This window comes from Neltuma alba, unplaced genomic scaffold (assembly GCF_004799145.2).
Source record: "Neltuma alba isolate B1F8T4 unplaced genomic scaffold, ASM479914v2 tig00004055_pilon, whole genome shotgun sequence".
Classification (NCBI taxonomy): domain Eukaryota; kingdom Viridiplantae; phylum Streptophyta; class Magnoliopsida; order Fabales; family Fabaceae; genus Neltuma; species Neltuma alba.
The window spans coordinates 66,769-88,458 of NW_021633545.1; the positions used below are offsets into that span (position 1 = coordinate 66,769).

Sequence of the window (21,690 nt, forward strand, 5' to 3'; positions counted from 1 at the left end):
CTTCTGTTTTGAACAAATCTCCCCTTGCTGTTAACTTTGGATTTGACTAAGAATAGATTTTCAAGTCAAATTCCGAAGTGGTTCAAGTCAATGTTGAATTTAAGGTTCGTCCTCCTAAAGGGAAATAAACTCGAAGGTTCCATTCCTATGGAAATGTGTAAGCTCAAGAACATAAGCATACTGGATCTTTCACAAAACAAGCTTTCTGGAAGGATACCATATTGCTTGAGTAACATCACATTTAGAAGGATGGCCGAGATGGGTGAAGCCAAACTAGGAAAATTTTTTGTCCCTTGGACTACAAGAGGCCCGTTATTTGAATTCAACCGTACAAGTGGCGAGCTTGTTCAAGGTGAAATTGAACTAAGCTTTTCATGGTACAAGGAGCAAGAGTGAACTTCATGTCAAAAAGTAGGTATGAATCATATGAAGGAAATATATTAGATTTAATGTCTGGCCCAGATCTTTCAGGTAATCAGTTGACAGGTGAAATCCCTTTGCAAATTGGACAATTCGACGCTATCCATACATTAAATTTGTCAAACAATCATTTGTCAGGGCCTATTCCAAAAACATTTTCTAACCTCGTGCAGATAGAGAGTTTAGATCTTGCAAACAACAATTGACAGGCCATATTCCTTCACAACTGACACAGTTTGTATTTTTTGTCTGTCTTCTCTGTGGCTCATAATAATTTATCTGGTGCAATACCTGACATGAAAAATCAATTTTTCAACTTTTGACCCAAGTTGTTATGAAGGGAATCTTTTTCTTTGTGGTCCACCGCTACAGCGTAAGTGTTTATCTATTGATAAACAAGCAGAGAGAAACAAACAAGAAGATGGCTTCCGAGATGCCTTCTTATGGAGTTTGCTGGAGCATTCGCGGTCTTCTTTCTAGGTGTTATTATCTTCTCGCATTTTAAACTCTTACTTTTACAACTACAAATGAATAGAAAGAGAGAGAACAAATTACTTGTATGGAAAATGAAATCATTATCCGAAGGTTGCTTAGTGCGTACTGTTTGGTTCATTGGCCCGATATTTTCCCTTCAACTTTCAGCTTCCTCTACTGGCTAGGCCTTTTGTTTTTTTATTTTGGTTCAAAAGGCCCTTTATGTTTGATATATCTCTGTGTGCGCGCGCATTACACTTGGCAAAAGGGGGGGAAAAAATAAAGCACAATTCCCACCAACAAACTGAAATTTAAAACGTGCATACAACAATTCTTTTGTGTGTTTTTATTTAATGACAATGCCGCCGCCTCATTCATCCATGGATGGAATCGGAGAGAAAACCGGTGTGTTGTTTAATGGCCAAGCCCAATTATACAGACTCATATATCTTTGGATGTTTTTGTGTCTAAAGTGTGTCATTGAGCTTGAAATATCAGACATAATCCACAAGCATGCCAACCCATCCCTCTTTCTCACTTGGTATCAGATTCAAAATCCCACCATCTAAAACTACCTTTATTAAAGGTTTCATTACTACCAAAAAAACAAAAAAATTCATGGTGCTAATTTACAGCAGCCATTAGGCAAAATGCTGTTAAAAAAATGGCAGTAGCATTTTTGCAATTATATGGAAGAAAATTGAGAAAATTACATATAGGTCCCACAAAAGACAATTTATTCCGGAAAATTCCCCTGAAATGCTTCCTAAGTCCATAGGAACCACAGAGTAAAATATTGGAATTGTGAAAAGTCTGTTTTGCCCTCATTGATTGAAAGAGAAAAAAACAGAGGGAAAGCCTTTAGTTGGTACGCTAGTGCTACATGCATAAGGAAGAGAAGCTTCTGAAAGAAGGAACGAAGGTCTACACAGGTGTTCCATTATTCCAGGCAAGTATGTTTTTTTTCTTCATCTTCTTTGTGGGTCTCATCATTAACAACATTTCTCTTCTTTCGTACACAACTGGTCTTAAGTTTAATGTTGGTTTGAAAAGTTGATTGGCTGTAGGTATGTGGGTATTAAGGATGTGATTCAACTCACTTGAACTATCAAGGGAGGCTCATTTTAATCATATGTGGTTTTAATCATCCTAGGTGTGGTTTTGTTATGCATGGTTAGGGTTATAAAGTGATTGCGTTGTTTTTTCGGTGAATGATGCTCTATTTTTCGGTGATTGATGCTGTATTTCTGATGAAAATGAATGAAAATCACATGTTTTTATTGTTATAACCCCTGTAATGTGATGGTTAAATATCTTGTTGATGGGTACATCGAAGGTTGTTAATATAACTATATGACTTGTTATTAATAAGTGATTGTGACAGGTTGATATGAAGGATGACAACTTCAAGTGGAAAGCATTTGTTTTGTTACCTTTATATAGGGGGACAATTTATTAATGGCGTAGAAGTTGAAATACAATATGTTGAGGTAGTGTGGGAACAAGAATGATAAAGGAAGACATATCATATGAAGAATTTAGAACAATGGTAGCATCAATTGTGGGAAAGAAAAGTAATGGAATAGTTATGAAATTCACAATAACCTTTAATGAGTGTACATTTGTGGACCTTGTAGATAATGAAGAAGTGAAACATTTAATTAACTTCAATGATGATAGTGGTCATGTACATATAGGAGAAAATGGAGATCAAAATTCACATCTATAACAAGGGATGTTCCAATAGAAGAGCAACATATGTAAATTGTATTATTTAAATTTTGAAGTAATGTTAGCTATTGTCAATTGTTATGCATAAATTGTTATTGCAGTGATCGAAGGTTGTCATTAACGACCCCATGACTTCTCGTGTTATGTAGGATTGAAGACTTGTTCGAAGGTTCAGATGCATTGTCTATGTCTCCACCCAATGTGTTTAGTGAAAACCCACTATCATTGCCATGTGGTTCACAAATGATGCCAACCCCAATTCTGGAAATGAATTCAACAAAGTAGAAGGGTTTGGTTATTAGAGAAGGACAAATTTTTCCTAATGCTGTAGCCCTTAGGTAAGCACTATATAGGTACAGCATTGCTAAGAAGTTTTCATACAAATTTGTGAAGAACAATCAACAAAAGACCATTGTGAAGTGTATAACGGAGGGATGCCCGTGGTACATGGGTGCATACTCAATGGGACAAAGACAAGGTGCTGAGTTCTTAATAACAAGAACATTAAGAAGTGAGCATATGCATTATGCACAGGACAGCTTGGTTGTATCTCACTTTGGAAGGTCAAACTTAACATCATCAATCATGATAGATTCTTTGAGGTATAATGTAGACAAGAATACTAATGAAATTAGAAGAGATTTCTACAGAGAATATGGGGTGTGACTGAATTATCGTCAAGCATATAGGGGTAGAGAAAGAGCATTGAGGAAAATACATGGTTATGCACAAGATTCGTACATGGTGATTCCCTGGGTTTGTGAAAGGCTTATTGAAATTGATCCAAACACAATTGCTCAATGGGAAGGCTTGGATAGTAATAGATTTGAGAGGGTGTTCATTGCTTATGGATGCTCAATTAATGGATTTTTAGAAGGATGTCGAAATATACTTTATATAGACGGATGTCATCTAAGTGGTCCTTATAGGGGGACATTAATTTCAGCTAACGTATATGATGCAGACAATGAACTTTTTCTATTAGCATATGCTATAGTTAGTGGGGAGACATATGATGATTGTGATTGGTTTCTCCAGAATGTCAAAGACATCACCAGATCAGTGGAGACAACAATAGTTTCATGTCAAAATAATGCCAATATAGGTGCTATGCAGACAGCATTTGGCAACAAGAGACATGTTTTTTCGTATAGGCATGTGAAAGAAAATTTTAGTACACATTATTTAAAACTTAACCGTGGCAGTGGGTGAGTTTCAAGTACTTCGAAGGAGGTTGCATTGAAAATGCTGGATGGAATCGCCTACGCAAGAATTGAGAATGAATATGTTGCTCCAATAGGAAAACTTAAATCATTTTATCCACAATTAGCTGATTGAATTGAGACTCAAGAAGATATAGATCGATGGGCTTTAAGCAAATTTCTGTTTAAATGATGGGATAATATCACCACTAATGTTGCGGAGTCGTTTAATGCTTAGATTTTGAAGGAGAGGAAGCACAATGCATCAGTTCTTATACATGAGCATATGGAGAAATTAGTGAAGAAGATGGTTGCAAGCAAAATAACAATGGTAAATAAAACAAATGGTGTTGGGCCAAATATTGAGTCCAAGTTGCAAGAAAAAGTGGTAAGAGCGAAGAATATGCATAGTGTATATTATGGAGATAACCGACTTCAAGTTCATACTACATCTCCTACTAAAATAATGTGTCACTGTTGATCTAATCACACATATATGCACTTGCTTAGAATGACAAATGAGCGGAATACCTTGTGTACATACATGTGCAACGATAAAGCTACTTCACGGTAGTGTCTATGAATTTGTAGATGATTACTATAAACTGTCTGTCCAAGAGAAAATATATGCAATTAGTATAAGACCAATTGTGACACATGATTGTCCACATCCTGAAGCTCTCACCGTTACGCAAATGATGACAGGAACATTTTTATAGCCACCAATTACCAAAAGACCCTCATGGAGGCTAAAGAAAAGAAGGATTGAATCTCAATTTCAGAAATAAAAGACTTTATTACTGTGAAAGATGCCATGAGCTAGGCCACACTGTGAAGACTTGCCAGAACCCAAATCCAAGTTGAGCTTTATTGGTGGCTTGTTTATATTTCTTTTTGTGAATACTTGTGATAGAATTGTTTTGTAAATGTCATAACCTGCACCTCAAGTTGTTCGTCATTATCCACACATGCAACCCGTATGATTTTTTGAATGGGTTGTAAATTTGGTATAGTTACATTGTACATATATATATCAAGTGGTAAATGACATCTAGTTGTAATATGATATAATATCATATCTGTATTTTGATCTACTTGTCAATAGGTTGTAATGGACTTGTTATCAGATGCCATGGAAGTTGTCATTGGCGGTCTGAATTATGTTACTGATATAAGTGATAATTTCTTCTACTTGCAGTGTTCAATGATTTCTTAACACATCCGAGTCGTGTTAAAGTTGTAACATGATATGATTTGGTTATAATTTAATGTTATGTGGAGGCTGTGATATCCCACAGCGTGAGTTGTCAAGGGCATTGCAAAGGTTGCTAACCACTTTTCTTCAGATTGTCAACAATTGCCGTTGAGGTTGTAAATGAACGTCTACAATAAAAATCTATTATAATCCTATTTGGTCCAGCTAAAGTTGTTAATAACTTTAAAATGCTTCCCGTTATATTTTTAAGGTCATTATATGTGCTAATAATTTTTTAGAAGCTGTGGTATCCCATAGAGTGAGTTGTCAGGGGCACTGCTGAGGTTGTTAACCACTTTTCCTTAGGTTGTCAACAGCCACTGTTGAGGTTGTAAATGGATGTGGCAAAGAGGACTGTGATATATGGCTATCATGTTATCATGGTTACCATTTGTTTATCCAATTTTATTTAGTCTGCATTTTTGGACATGATCCGGGTTTAGAACGAAGAATTTCATCATTATCAAAACACATGAATACCATTACAAAAACTTCATAACTAGTAAACGATATCAATAGACATTAACATATCTTAACATCCAGCTATTATTATATGGTCAAATAAAAAAAATCTGAATTTTACATCCAGCTGTCAGTATGCTATGAAATTAAAAAAAAGTGTAAACTTTACATTTAGATGTCATTATACTGTCAAATAAAAAAAACTAAATACAATATATGCTAATAATTTATTTCTTCCTCTTGCTTTGGGGATTTTCTTGTAGCAAAGACAGCATTTGATCATCATGCAGGTTGTCTTGATGAGTTACAATCCACCACAAGCACCCAATCTTCAAGTCATGGATTTCTTGAGGGGAGTACTTAGGCATTATGTAGCCTTCATCACCATACTTCGTACCATCCCATGTTTGTAACCAGCTCAAAACATGAACCCCACAAGAGTCCCTGCAAAAGAAAAACTAGTACTTTAGTCAATGAACATTAGCTCCCAAAAGCTCAAACACAATTACTTGTTATGCACAACAACAACTCATGTGTCAGATTGCACATGAACTTTTGCCCATGTGACTTTATTTTTCTTTTATTTTCCCAACGAGTGGTTGTTTTATTCATAATCTTATTCTAATTCTTGGGGAATAGTTATACTTTGAAATAAATTCATCCATCAAAGTTTATGAGAATAAAGAAAATAACAAAAAACAAGTTAGCACAAGCCTCGCTTCCCGGTTCCCACCCCAGTTCCCACCCACATGTAGTGTGGCTGATATTAACATACCCGCACTTCCTATATATTGCAAAGAAAAGAACCTCTACAATTTTACTTCTAGTATTCTCTTTTATCTACAAAATCATCTGGGAAAGATTTGCATTTTGTTTACAAAACATCAGGTAGCATAATAGAAACGGAAGAATATTGTAGGAGGGAATATAAGTATAGACAAATTAATACTACTGCTTGCCTTAAAAGCTTATTCAGATTACCCACACAAAGAAATCAATCACAAACGAGGGAGAAGAAAATGACAGTAGGAGGACTCACCCAGACACAACCAATGATGAACCCACAATGCCAACGACGAAGGCAACACGAGCAACAAGGGAAGTAGTTTTAAACAACTAACAACGGAGGCAACGAGATTTATGGTGAAGAGTGACGATGATGAGGAAGCTGTGAAGTTGAAGGTAGACAATGGAAATGCATCGTGAAGAAGAAGATGGTCCCGTTAGAAACAAAAAGCGGCCGAGGGTCTGAGGCGGGGAAATATTCAGACTCAAATTAATGGGGGTAAGTAGGTAATATCATAATTAAAATTAATTATCCGCTAGTCCTAAGGACTTAGGAAGCACTTCAGGATTTTAGGGGACTTTTCCTGAATAAATTGTCTTCTATGAAACCTGTGTGTAATTTTCCCAAGAAAATTTTACTTTTTATGGCGATTATCAAGAAAGTCTTTTTCATGATTTATCAGAATTTCAAAACCCCATCCATCGCATGATAGGTTTTTACTTCTCACAGTCAGATATCAAGGTTCCCTACTCAATTTTCTCCCTCCCCCTATCTTTCTTGACGTTTATCCCTTCTTTCTATCATCTCTGCCATGTTCTTCCATCACCATTGCTATCACCATCACTCCATTGTCTTCATCTTTTTTTGTGAGTTTTTCGCCCTTTCTTTAGCATTCTTTCCATGAGTTTGATAGATTTTGTGGTTTGCTTCTTTTCTTTGATTAAAAATGTGGTGTTTGTTTTGAGTTTAAATAGATCTAATTTTTGTTTCTCTCTTTGCTTAAACATACTTTGATACTTGAAAGCTTGAGTAGATCTAATTTATGCTTCCCTCATTTTGTAGATCAGAGTTTGACATCATAAAATTAACAAATTTTATTAGATATGAGTCTTTGATTTTACCTTCATTAAATCATACTGACTTCAATCTGGCAATTGAAGGTAAGTGGTGCTATTATGGTGGGGGAAGTGTCTACTTTTGCTCTATCAGAATGCTTTTGACTAGTGGCTGGTTATTAGATGATTGATTCTTAAACCCCTTGCCTTGGAGTTTTGTTCTCTTGTTCCATTCCGATCAATAGGATGAAAGGGAAACTACCAAAAAAATGAATTTTTCACAACTGTTATTCATATAATAGCTGTGAAAATACCACAACAGTTTTTAAACTGCTGTAAAATCCTCCACATTTTACGTCAAGGGCATAGAAATTGTTCTCAAAACTACTATGAAAAACTCATTTTAACCTCTATAAAATGGTTTTTTTTTTTTGGCAGTAGTGCAGGCGCTTGCTAGCTCACAATGGCCTCTTCACTATCATCAAAACCAAAACAATGAAGAAGAAAGTGAAGTACCAAATGACCTCAATTCTTCATCACAGCTTCTTGTGAATGGCATAGACCGTTGTTTATGTCCAATAGTTCAGTTGGCAACATACCTTCTATAATTGATTTGTATCATCACTTAGGGAAATGGGTTTGTGGGAAAGAAAACACATTGAGAGAGACAATACTTGGCATAGGGAATGCTTTTGAGTTTCGTGAACAGAACCCAGAAGATATGGCGGTTGTTCAAGAAGGAATGGCTAGTGATTCGAGATTTCATTAAAGGGGCTTTGATGAGAGAATTTGAATATGTTTTTGATGGATTGGATTTCATTGTTGATGTTGATGGGGGAACTGGGACCATTGCTAACACTATCTGTGAAGCATTTCCCAATTTGAAATTCACAGTGCTTGATCTTCCTGAGGTATGCATGAAAACACCAATTTGAGTTTTGTTGGTGGCCGCATCTTCAAATCCATCCCTCTTGCTGATGCTGTTCTGATAAAGGTACGCATGTAACTTCAATGCTTAGTATATTGTTCTGCTTAATTTATATACACCAAAAAAAGGTACCACAAGGACTTCTTAAGAGGTCACTTAATGGCTATATAATTAACTTCCCTTGCTTGAGCTTCCAAAACTTATGCATCATATTATGTGTGGACACAGGTTCATATAAAAGAAATAGGAGCTATGGTATATCTGCAATTTTGCTTTGCTTATGCATGATTTGAAAGAATACTTAGAGAACTTTGTGTATGAAGCTGCAAATTAGAGGAACTAATTAATCAAGGTGCATGCGTTGAAGCCCAAATACAAAAGTTCATCGGATATAATTCTTAAGAATGTTGGGGGGAAAAAAAACAACAATAACAACTCTTAATAATATCATGAGATACCATTTTGGAATTTCGTCTTATAACTACTTGCACATCATTCATTATTGCCTAGGAGCTCAATTATTAAGACCAAAAAGTCTTTGCGTGTTCGCCCATCACATCTGATTCTAGATATTGCAATGATGGCCAAAAAATTTCTCAAAATTTGGGATTTTGAGCAAGTTACAATGAATTTTTTTTATGTTTAATTTTGAAAGCTCTTTATAGGATTACTCTACAATGTGATGACAAATGACAAGTGACAATTTTAAAGAAATTTTCTAAGGCCACACTGTGATGATACAGTTAAATTATTCGAAGAGTAAAGACAAATGGGCATAATAATTGATCATCCCTTAGACCACAATTCTTTATTTGTTGGTAGATTCATAGAGGTATTCCAATGGGAGAATTATAAATAACTAGCAAACAAATAATAATGAAAGTTAAGAAATGGATCAAAGTCCTTAAGAACAATTATTGAAATTGAAAGTTACTATGATGAATAGTTTAATACATTATGCGGTCCTTGTTTATAATTTCCATTCTTCAATTTTTATTTTATTTGCAAGATAAGTAAATAGTGCCAAGTAGCGAGCAAACCGTAGATGAAGCATATTCCCTGTCAATATTTCTACAAGTGCCGTTGATAAAAAAGGATTTGTATAAAAAGAGTCAAATTGCATCCAGCATCTTGAATTATTTTTGAAGGCATTCAACATCTTAAAATATTTAGTGCCACAATGTTGCTCCTAGTGTATTAAAAATGGAGCGATTCTCACATCAAACTAATAAAACTTTCACCTCCGTTATATTCATGGTTCATTATCTTCATCACAGCACAATTTTGTCTCTAAAAATAATTCGGAATGCTGGGGACACCTCAACTGGAAAAAAAAACAAAAAGAAATTATAACTCAGTGAAAATAAAGGGAAAAGGACAAAACAATATAAATATGTGGAGCTAATATTAACACAAGGCTGTCTTAAGGCTTAACATGATTTTAAAAAAAAAAACAATCAGGTGCTGCCACAAAATAATGGCACATTCCATGGCGTGTTGGACCAACCGAATGGATCGTTTGGACAATGCAAAGTATTTTGATCTTGTCTTACATTTAAATAATCTCCCACAAATCTTGAAGGTTCAAATTTGAGATATTTCTTAAAGAATATCATGTCTATCGATAATAACAGTATGTTAGGACACAGAGAGAGAGAGAAACCAGTGAGCATTTTATCTATATGTATCTTCCATCAAAATGCAGAAAGATATGGTGCACAAGTCAATATATACTTAAAAGAAGGAAGGAACGGTGCTAGCTTCTGACTCAAAAACACTGTTGCCAAGAAGAAATAAAAGTTAAAAAAAATCTTTCATTGTATTAAAAAGAGAAATTAAAAGAATAAAAAACTTGTCAAGAAAAAAATAAAAGCTATGTATGTGCCAAATACTTAAAATGAAGGAAATACTAAAACAATAAATATAGTACGTAGTTTCATAATTTTACCAAAAAAACAGAAAGAAATAATAGTTTTGCATGAGATAAAGTATTATTCAAAGGTAAGGGTGGAAACAGGCTAGGCTAGGCTAGGCTAGGTTAGGCTAGGCTTTAGCTAAACAGGCCTGGGCCTGTATCAGAGATCTAAAGCCTAGGCTTGAGCCTAAGCTTGTATGTAGGCTTTTTTTTAAGCTCGAGCCTGAGCCTCCAAAAGGCCCAAAAGCCTTTTTAAAAGCCTACTTAAAATTTAGGTATTCAAATAGGCTTAAAAGCACATGCCTTGAAATGCATGTATAACTCTTCAAACCTATTTTAAAACCTACGTTATGTCTTAAAAGCTTAGGATCTATTCTCACATACAATATAAGTCTAGTAAAGAAAAAGAATGCTTAGTGACAACAATTGTTCCAGTAAATATGAATAAGAAAAACCAATTATATGTTTGCTAAGGAGATATATTTTCTAAAATCAACCAAACCCAACAACTGGCATGTAAAACTAGATTTTACCTCTTGCTTTTCTAGCAGTATTATAATATTTCATTTGGGCATCACTAAAACAAACTTACTACAATTATTATGCTTTAGTGAACAACGTAAATCAGGGGAGAAGGAGTGAGCTAACATAGTCATCTTGAGTGATCAAAGAAAAGAAATGTAGAGGTGAAAGATTGATTGATAAAAAGGCTGCGTTTGTGTGTAAATGATGGGATGTGAGACTTAGGATTATGGCTAAGTTAGTAATTTTATAAATAATTTATAAAATTAATCTAGATTATATTATATAATAGTGTAAATTAAAAAAGAAAAAGCTAAATAGGTTAAGCCTGTAAGCTTGTAGGCTAGGCCTTATAAAAATAGGTCTAACCTGTTTACCTAGATAGACATTGCAATAGGTCTAAGCCTGACCCTAGCCTATTTACTAAATAGGCTAAGTTAGGCTTAAAGTAGGCTAGGCTATAGGCCCCTGATAGGGGTCTAGCCTACTTCCACTCCTATTCAAGGGTTGTGGTCGATGCATAAGACAACTTGCGTGAGATAATAGTTTTGCATGGGATAAAATGAACTTATTAGAGTTTGCATTTTGGGGAGGAAAATGGTGCTAGCTAATGTTGTGCGCATAATGTTTATTGTGGCACAATAGAAGTTTTTTTTTTTTGGGGGGGGGGGGAGGGTAGGCTCTTCTTGTCTTGCCAAACTGGGCCGGCTCTCTACATTCAATGGAAGAACATAAAGAAAATGGAATCTTCCGAGGACAAAAAAAAATGGAATCTTCCTGGGAAAAAAAAAAGAAAAAGAAATAGTGGAGGGATTCCCTTTATATTTGAAAAGCAAATGGAGAATAAATTCAAGATTTGATACTCTTTTAGTCATATTTATAAGTTACTTTCAAAACAAATCATATGGATCAATAAAAACTTTAAATTTAATTAACTCTCATTTAAAGCTCAGATTCATTTGGATTCAAGAATCTTTTTTGAAACATCCACAAAACAAAGAGCTATCTTATAGCGATTAGATTTTATACACCTAGTTTGACCACTCCACGCCTACCCTAGTTTTTTTAATCTCATATTTTTAAAATCCTATTTAATATACAATATACGTTATGATAACAAAGTCAACATAATAATAAATGAAGTGTAAAGTTACATATTCATATAAAAATTTTCTCTTTCTGCCATATAAATAGGACCAAAATTTTTTTTCTCTTTCTGTCATATAAATACGACCAGAGGAGTATATACTAATCTCAAAACTTCTTTATATTCCTGAACGATATTAAATTTTCTTTATAGCAAAGAGTTAGAAGTATTTTTGTTGAATTATATTAAAATTCGAATCTTAGTTTGTCATGTAAGACACTAGACCCGACTCATTGGTACTTTAGCTTTTTAAATTTATATGATGACATGACGTCGGGGAACTATTTTAAACCGGAGTTAGCATTTTTCCTACTTTCTACCTATTTCTTGTTTTCAATTAATATATTAAAATTTGAGATACATCAAAATTTAAATGGTTCAAATTTAATATTAGTTTTAAAATTTTTTATAAAACATTTTCATGATATTTTTTTCATGTAGATTTAGAATGTCTAAATCAAATTCTAGCAATATAGTACTGAGTTCTTCCCGGGTGGGATTGGTGAAATAAACAAGAACTGTCACTGTAATAATAAAGCAATACAATTATTCCAGAGTAAAGGCAAATTAAAGATGAGAACATTCATGGTTTTGGAGCATGATTAATTTTTTTCCCTTCTTGTTTTTTGGTCGTATTATAGAAGGAAAAATACAATATTTCTTGCTTGATTAAGTTAATTTTCTTTCCAAAACAAGTTTAGTTGGTCTTACGCAGGCAAATTTCAATGTAATTGAAAAGCAAATGGACAACAAATTCAAGATTTTGATATATACAGCAATCTCAAAACTTCTTTATATTATATTTCTGAATGATATTAAATTCTTTTTATAACAAACACTTAGAAGTATTTTCGTTGCATGGTATTAGCATTCAAGTCTATTAAGCATTCATCACTTTTCAGTTTTAACTATCTCTAGTCAATTAAGCATCGTTTTCTTTCAATCCTCTCCATCGAATTATAGGAAAAGCCTTTGTCTTAGTCATCAATGCTTTTAAAACCTTTCAAGTCTTCTCAGTGTTCCTCCCCACTTGTTTTTGTTGGTCCAAACTCCCTTGCGGAAAATCACGCATTCACTTGTCTAATCCTTATTCTTGTTACTTTGATTTAAACAATCAATAAACGATTGTTTTTTATGTATTAAAATTAGCCTACCAAACAAGTATATTTTTTATCCGAATAATAATAAAATAAAATATTTTACAACTTTAGATTTAATTAATATAAATTTACAATTATTATAAATTTAATTAACATGTAAATAATAATGAAATCCAATAAAAAACAGCTAGCGACGACTAAGACTTTATTCTTTTGAAACTTATAAATTTGCACCTTAGTACTGCTGAGGTGATTGAGAGTGACTTATATATTTGCGGGACACACGAGCAAGACATGCTATATATTTATCAAAATACATACATACATACATACATACATACATACATACATACATACATACATACATAGCGATCCTACACTTGAGGTACATGAAAGTGAAACTTGGATTCTTCGTCACAGCTTCACTTTCCACCACTAAGGATGATGGATCCATTGAACACACAAACAAGAGATCATGCATGCGCAGCTGCATTTATTTAAATGTGCCTGTAATCAAATCCAGCGCGCGCGCGCGCACACACACACAGCGTTGAAATTCATCCATGCATGTTTAGTTAGTTTTGTTTGGGAAGCCACGCAATGGTGTCTTGAAAAAGGAAGTGGCATATTGGAACACTGCCTGGTTTCACTTTCAGCATTTGGAAGGCCAGATGTTTTGGGTCCCAGGCTGACGTGTCTCTGGGACATACACTCACAGCTTTCACTCTGCTCCCATCAGCCCCCTCCAACGACACCGTATAGGCCACCGTATTCTCTATTTTGTGACAGTAGAACACAGCATACGCATAGTTCATCTTGTGGCACACCACCAGATTTGTCTCTCCCACCTTCTTCACCCCATTCGTTATTGTGTATTCTTGCTTCTTTGTTTCCTCCTTCTTCGTGACCACCTCCGTAGACAAAGCTTGCACGTTTCTGCCAAGCTTCAGAATGGTGAGATCAAGCATGGATTCTAAGGATGTTGCACAATACTTGTCCTCTCCTTTAATCCCCGGCTCCTCACACTCTTTAATTGTATTCTTCATAACCTCAGCACTTATGGAGCCAGGCTTCACAGCAAACTTGTTCAGTATTTCAGCCATCTGTTCGTAAATAATCATAAAGACATGTTTTAGTTATTACAGAATATATCTATCAGACGTGCATGGTAGAATTAATGTCCGGCCGTACCTCGGTTGAAGAAAAGGGGATGGATTTGACGACATCACGAGGCAGGAAGCAGGCTTGGTTGGGGGATTTGTGGAAGATCAAGTTCATTTTGTGACCAGCCTTCAAATCCTTTCCCAAGAAGAAGAGAGTTATGTCGGGATTATCTGGGAGTTTGGCCTCAGACTTATGATTAGCATAACCAGTGAAAGATTCTTCCGAATAAGTCGACTTAGGGTTACCATAACCAGTGAAATATTCTTGAGGATAATAAGTCGACTTATGGTTACCATAACCAGTGAAATATTCTTCAACGTTAGGATGGAAATCTGTCACATCACAGTGGAAGACGGAGCCGCCACCTGACAGAAACTTAGTGTGCATTGTATATTTGTCATGTGAAGCTGGTTGAGATAATAAATCCGCGGAAAAATTACCAATAATATATATAATCAGAACTATAACGACGGAGCCGCCACCTGACTTGTCAGCATGAACTATATATATATATATATATATAGTGCACCTAGTGTATGTGCATTATTTGTCAAGTGATAATAAATTACCAATAACATAACATAACCAGTACTATATTATAATACAAACCAGTTGGGTGAAGGAGATCAGCAACATATTTAGGCATTGGAGTTGCAGGGGGAAGCATGTACTTCCAGTAAAGCTCAGGAGTTAAGACAGCATGCGTTGCCACCACTGCAATCAGCAGCAACTTCATAAATAATATGAACATACACATTAGCATTATGCTATGAGATCAGAGTGCCAACAATAGGATTATATTTACTCTTCTTGTATGTAAGATATGGATGAAGGCCATATCCCATTGGGTACTATATATAATAGCTTCCGCTCACGGCCTATGCTTTTATTTCCTTCTTCTTCTTTTTTCCCTCCAAACAGAACAAACAACAAGAATAAAGATTTTGTGCCAATATAAATTTATAAATTTCTTCTCAAAATTATTGATCGGTTGTTTTTAATAATTGATTTCATTAAAAAAATGTTTCTTTTTAATGAAGTATTGAAAACTGGAATGTTAAAGTTAACCAGTGAAAACAATGATTCCAGGGTCGGCGATTCAAATTGGGTCGAACTGGTTATAATAAAAAAAAATATTTAATTAAGAAGCAATTTTGTCTTGAAAGTTTTTATGCAAGAGCTGCTCATATCTGAAAGGTTTTAATTTGTTAGATCAATATCATCCTGAAAGTATTAAAAAAGGAGTAACATCGCTTCTCACCACTCTTAACTATCGTCAGTTTTTTTACAGTCAATATTTTTTTTTTTAACGGTTAGAGCAATTTTGCTCCTTTTTCAAAACTTTCAGTATGATACTGATCTAACAAAAAACTTCCAAATATTTACTACTCCTATACGTAAATTTCGGAGCAAAATTAGACTTTAATACCATATGAAATGTCTTCGTCATTGCTTGTTGATTCTCAGTTTTGCAGTTATGTGCGTTCGTCGCTTAAATAAAGATACTGCAAGTAGTGACAACTTCTGATGTATTCGCTATTTTAAGTCATGCGTAGTTTCTTTCTTTGATCTCGGTCACACAACATAAGAAAAGTCTTCGTGTAGTTGCATATGTCATCGATTGTCGTTAATTGCATTTACAACTCAATTTAGAAGATACTCCTCTGGTCTTATTTACAGGATAGAGAGAAAAGATTCTTTGGGGTCATATTTACAAGTCACTTAATTAAATTTTTATCATGAATGTACTATATTATCCTTCATTTATTATAGTGTAGATAGTTTTTTTAAAATGTGTATATATTAAATATGGGTAAAATTGGAAAGTTGTTATATTTTAATGAAAAGTTAATGCAGTCTAAGGTTTTCTTTCGTCTGTGTGAAACACGTTAAAAGTGCCTTATAAATAGGACCAGTAGAGTATACATATAGTGAAAGTTTGTTCCAGATAAGTTGATTTCATGATTACCAATTTGAATTAGTATATATGTAAATACTTTTTGAATTCAAAAGCATACCAAGGCTTCACTAATGATTAGCAATTTGTACAAGTATTTATATTATTATTTTCTTCAAAATTGTACATATCAAATATAAGTTGAAACATTATTAAATTTTAAGGCAAAGTTAATAAAATTTGAGGTTTTTATTGGTTCTAGTGACACATGTTGGAAGTGATTTACAATTAGAATTAGAAAATTTGTACAAGTATTTATATTATATTTTCTTCGAAAGTGTATATATCAATATATATATAAGTAAAGTTGAAACATTATTAAATTTTAAGGCAAAGTTAATAAAATTTGAGGTTTTTATTAGTTTCAGTGACATATGTTGGAAGTAACTTACAATTATAATTAGAAAAGTAGTTAACACACATAAGTTCTTTAACCTATGTAGATTAATTTTTCAGCTCCTATACTAAGAAAGGAAGGGAGTATTTTCATGTCTGTTCTATCCCAAGGCAAAGTCATTCTCATTGTGCATACCTTTATCTTATTCCAAGTCATCTGGAGAAAAATTTTGGAAGTTGTTGAGTCTTCAATTATAATGGGAATGAATGATTCTTTTGATACTTTGCTTCATAAGAACAGATAGTTTGCTCTGTTGTGATTACGGAGTGCATGTATATATATAAACAAGAAAGAAAAGCGTCTTGCTTTTAAGATGTTTCTTTCAGTGGGATTGTTGCTTATGCAAAACTCCAAGAAGCCGTACGCAATTTGGGCGATATTTCCAAGTTGAGAATGAAATAATATCTCCGGTTCTTTCGTAACATTCAATGTGGTTGAAAAATACTCCTCCAATCCTTCATATAGGATATCTAATTGTTAAGTTGATCTTGGTCTTAAGTGTAAGATATATTTCTCATATTTATCAATTTTTTTAAATTACTTTCATTGATACTCCCTCAACCATAATTAAATAGGAGAGGAAAGGAGAATATTAAGGCAAACGATTATGGTATCTTAGAAAAAATATATCATAAATCAACTTACCTAACTTTCTTAATTTAATTAAATTAGTTAAATAAGTTTTATATTAAGAACTGGAAGAGTATGTTAATATTCCCTCTGTTTCTTTTTATAAGAGCGTGAAAATTGAATTGTCTTAGTCTTTTTTATAAAAGCTTATTTGAAGTTGTCTGAACATTCAATACATTTTTACCATTTTTACCCTCAATTAATTTTATACATTGCATTAATTAAAAGGTTGACAACTTGACATACTACATTTTCTTTCATACTTTCTCTCATTATTACTCTATTTTTCTCCCTTACTTACCCGCTTTTGAATAATGGTATACTTAGAAAGGGAAAAAAAAAGTCATTTCTCACACATTTATTATTTTTAACTAATTTTAACTATTTTTTAAATCAAGTAATTTAGTTATTAGGCTTTAATAAAAAGGACCAGAGAAAGTATTATTAGCTAAGGGTAATAAATTAATAATTTTAACTGTAAGGAATATGCTAATTTTCTAAATATGCCCTTATTTATAAGAGGATAGTTGAGAGAGAGAGAGAGAGAGAAATAGGGGAAAAAATGAAAAAATGTATTGGAAAAATATAATGCAATTAATCAAGGATAAAATTATTAAAACTGCATTTAATATTTAGACAAGCCCAAAATTAAATATTACTCCTCTGATCCTATTTATAAGTCACTTTCAATATGTTTCATACAGACAAAGAAAAAACTTAAACCACTACAAAAAAATAGACTTTAGGCGACGACTTTCGGCGGCGACAAAAGTGTCGCTGCTGAAAGTGGACCTTCAGCGGCGAAAATGGACCTTCAGCGGCGACTTTTTTTGTCGCCGCCAAAAGTGGACCTTCAGCGGCGACTTTTTTTGTCGCCGCTGAAAGTATAATATAATAATATATATTTTATTTTACAATATTAATAAACAAATTGCCGAAAATGGACCTTCAGCGGCGACTTTTTTGTCGCCGCCGAAAGTGGACCTTCAGCGGCGACTTTTTTTGTCGCCGCTGAAAGTATAATATAATAATATATATTTTATTTTACAATATTAATAAACAAATTGCCGAAAATGGACCTTCAGCGGCGACTTTTTTGTCGCCGCCGAAAGTGGACCTTCAACGGCGACTTTTTTTGTCGCCGCTGAAAGTATAATATAATAATATATATTTTATTTTACAATATTAATAAACAAATTGCCGAAAATGGACCTTCAGCGGCGACTTTTTTGTCGCCGCCGAAAGTGGACCTTCAGCGGCGACTTTTTTTGTCGCCGCTGAAAGTATAATATAATAATATATATTTTATTTTACAATATTAATAAACAAATTGCCGAAAATGGACCTTCAGCGGCGACTTTTTTTGTCGCCGCCGAAAGTGGACCTTCAGCGGCGACTTTTTTTGTCGCCGCTGAAAGTATAATATAATAATATATATTTTATTTTACAATATTAATAAACAAATTGCCGAAAATGGACCTTCAGCGGCGACTTTTTTGTCGCCGCCGAAAGTGGACCTTCAGCGGCGACTTTTTTTGTCGCCGCTGAAAGTATAATATAATAATATATATTTTATTTTACAATATTAATAAACAAATTGCCGAAAATGGACCTTCAGCGGCGACTTTTTTGTCGCCGCCGAAAGTGGACCTTCAGCGGCGACTTTTTTTGTCGCCGCTGAAAGTATAATATAATAATATATATTTTATTTTACAATATTAATAAACAAATTCAATCTGGCTCAGCGGCAAGAAGGTTGGACACGAAGGGAGGCGGTCACGAGTTCGAACCTGGAAGAAGACACATTTAAGGTGAAAATATTTAGACGATGACGTGGCGAGGAGGAGTGACGTGGCAATGACGTGGAGGTGGCTAGTGATGATGTGGCGGTCGGCAGTGATGACGTGGCCGTCAATGGCGATGACGTGGAGGTCGACGGTGCTGACGTGGCGGCCGGAGACGATGACGTGGCACCGGCGGTGATGACGTGGCATTGGTAAAGCCAATTCTTCTTAGGCATTACTTTCAGCGGCGACAAAAAAGTCGCCGCAGAAAACACTTTCGGCGGCGACACGAAAAGTCTTTCAGCGGCGACAAAAGTGTCGCCGCCGAAAGTGTTTTCTGCGGCGACTTTTTTGTCGCCGCTGAAAGGCTTTTCAGCGGCGACAAATGTCGCCGCCGAAAGTGTTTTCGGCGGCGACATTTGTCGCTGCTGAAACTTCTAAAAGTCGCCGCTGAAAGTATCTTTTAACGGCGACCTTTTTAGTCGCCACTGAAAGTTTTCAGCCACGGCTGCTACGGCAACGACTTTTCAGCGGCGACTTGTCGCCGCAAAAAACTTTCGGCGGCGACTTTTGTACTTTCAGCGGCGACTTTTGTCGTCGCTGAAAGTCAATTTTTTTGTAGTGAACTTCATTAACTCTTATTTAAAATTTAACAACTTTCTAACTTTATCTCTGTTTAATATATATTATACATCATGTAAACAAAGTCAACACAATAATAAATGAAGAATAAAATCATACATCCATACAAAATTTTTTTCTCAATGCCTTATAAACAGACCAAAAAATATCTTCTCTCTCTGTCTATAAATAGGACTAGAGGAGTATAAAAAGGACCGAGGAGATTCAAAATTTTGGATTTTATAAAAAAAGACTGGAGGTAGTACATGCTTTATTAAGGGGACCGATTTCAAATTTCTCCGAAATTGACCACAAGGTATTTGTTTCTTGGAGGGTCCACTGATCTTAACAATTTGTTTGCCATTCGACTTTCTTCATCTATTGATAAAGATAATTCCATATAAGGTCTCATTTTCATTAATTAAGGACTTGTCTATTGAGTGTGTTTCTACCAATAGTTATCAAGCTTTTAATTACTTCCATAAATTCATTCATACTTTAATTTTTCCTTTGTTTCCTAGCCATTTAACACGTAATATGCACAAAAGTATAATGAAGATACTAGCTTCCAACCCTTCCTGTGTTTTTTTTTTTTTTAATTTTTTAACCAAGGCAAGTAATCAGTTCAGTACTGAGATTACAGTTTAAATTAGTAAGAATCAAGATGTGACACATATAAAATTACAAAGATGGATAGTTTTTAATAATTGATTTTATTAAAAATACTCCTTTTTAATAAAGTATTGAAAACTGGATCATCAATGAAACAAAAAATAGTGTTCCACCCAAGCCGATCAATAGTATGCGGCTTCAATAAGGCTTATCACCTAATTCCCTGTTCATAAGCCGTTCAATTCCCTGTTCATAAGCCGTTCAAGTGCTGTATTCGCCGTTCAATTTATGGGCTGCGTGCAAGCTGTTATTGAATGATGTTTATGAGGTCTCTGCAAGCAGTCATGTGGTATTTGGAATTCAAATTCAAATTGTCTATATCCCGCGTTTTGTTAGCCAAAGATGGATATAAAAAGGTCAGTACAGCGAAGCAGGGATATCATATTTCTTTCGGCCTCTGTTTTTTTTTTATTTTTTATCATCTTCTATATTGTTTTTATTGTTTCCTCTTGTATTTTGATTAAGATAAATCATGTCTGTCTTTTGGGGAGATCCGATCAGCCTTGCAGATCTAACGTATGGAAGAAGTGAGGCTTACATACTGGTAAAGTTTCACTGCATTTTTTTCATGGAGAAGAGGCTATTTGGGCGTGGTTAGAGGCAAGCTTTGAACATGTTGGCCTCTGTCGATCATTTGCTATTTCATGAAGTGATTTATGTTGTTATGATTGTATGTATTTGTTTTTTTCGTCCTTCACAAATTTTTTTTTACTTACCTGGTTTGATTCTTCTATTTCATATGCACCCCAATGAACAGGGTATTTGGATGCCGCCAACCATGGGAGACGATGAAGTCTTGGAACGTCTGGTTGGAAGGTTTAGATAGCGTCGACCTTACAGGATCACAAATTTCTTTATCAACATGAATGGACGACAGGTTAGCTCTACATACCTTGATAGCTTTGGGGAGGAGACGAGAGTCATAGATGCTTGGGACGTAATGAAACAGCACAGTCATTCATCAAGAATTGATTTAAACTTCCGGTTTTATTTGGAACTGCTTTTCAGATGTGTCTGGATTTTTGAATGAATTTTGTGGACCATGTGTTGCTGAAGTAAATGGTGGATATTGCAGTGAGGTTATATTGGCTGATCGACATAGGCAATCTGAGGGAGAAGGGTTACATTGCATGATAATGAAAAGCCACGAAACAATTTCCACTGTAACAACAAAGAACTGAAATTCGCAGAAACGCAGGAAAAGAAAAAAAATAGAAACGCAAGTTCGAAAGCCAATGACCACACTAATTAGTCGATCCCTGATTCATCAAGGAAGCATTCAGAAATCGGTTCTGGAATTACCCCATAGATAATCATAAAAGGAAAGAAGACCCATAATAGAAGATAAGTTTATCTCTTATCAAAAACAAAAAACTTCAAGTCTTTAATCTGAAACGGAAACAAAACGAAGAAGAACAAGCATGAATAATTTCAGGAAACAAGAGATAAAAGAATGAAGGAAGGAAC

General features: G+C 34.5%; 1 protein-coding gene and 1 long non-coding RNA gene across 3 annotated transcripts; both read right to left on the minus strand.

Moving 5' to 3' along the window:
* Positions 1 to 4,907: 4,907 nt before the first annotated feature.
* Positions 4,908 to 13,425, minus strand: LOC114743572 (uncharacterized). The gene is made up of 3 exons (XR_003740011.1): positions 13,348 to 13,425; positions 13,102 to 13,103; positions 4,908 to 4,918 (listed from the first exon to the last, which is right to left on the minus strand). It is a non-coding gene; the product is annotated as an uncharacterized LOC114743572 (long non-coding RNA).
* Positions 13,426 to 13,517: 92 nt separating this feature from the next.
* On the minus strand, positions 13,518 to 14,949 carry LOC114743571 (BURP domain-containing protein 5-like). Of its 2 annotated transcripts, XM_028931783.1 has the most exons (4): positions 14,772 to 14,948; positions 14,407 to 14,527; positions 14,190 to 14,361; positions 13,518 to 14,101 (listed from the first exon to the last, which is right to left on the minus strand). In XM_028931783.1, the coding sequence occupies exons 1-4, from the start codon at positions 14,923 to 14,925 to the stop codon at positions 13,574 to 13,576; spliced, it is 975 nt and encodes a 324-aa protein (XP_028787616.1). In that variant the 5' UTR covers positions 14,926 to 14,948; the 3' UTR covers positions 13,518 to 13,573. The 2 variants fall into 2 exon arrangements, with proteins under 2 accessions (XP_028787616.1, XP_028787615.1); XM_028931782.1 differs by having other exon boundaries at positions 14,190 to 14,527; positions 14,772 to 14,949.
* Positions 14,950 to 21,690: the final 6,741 nt, after the last annotated feature.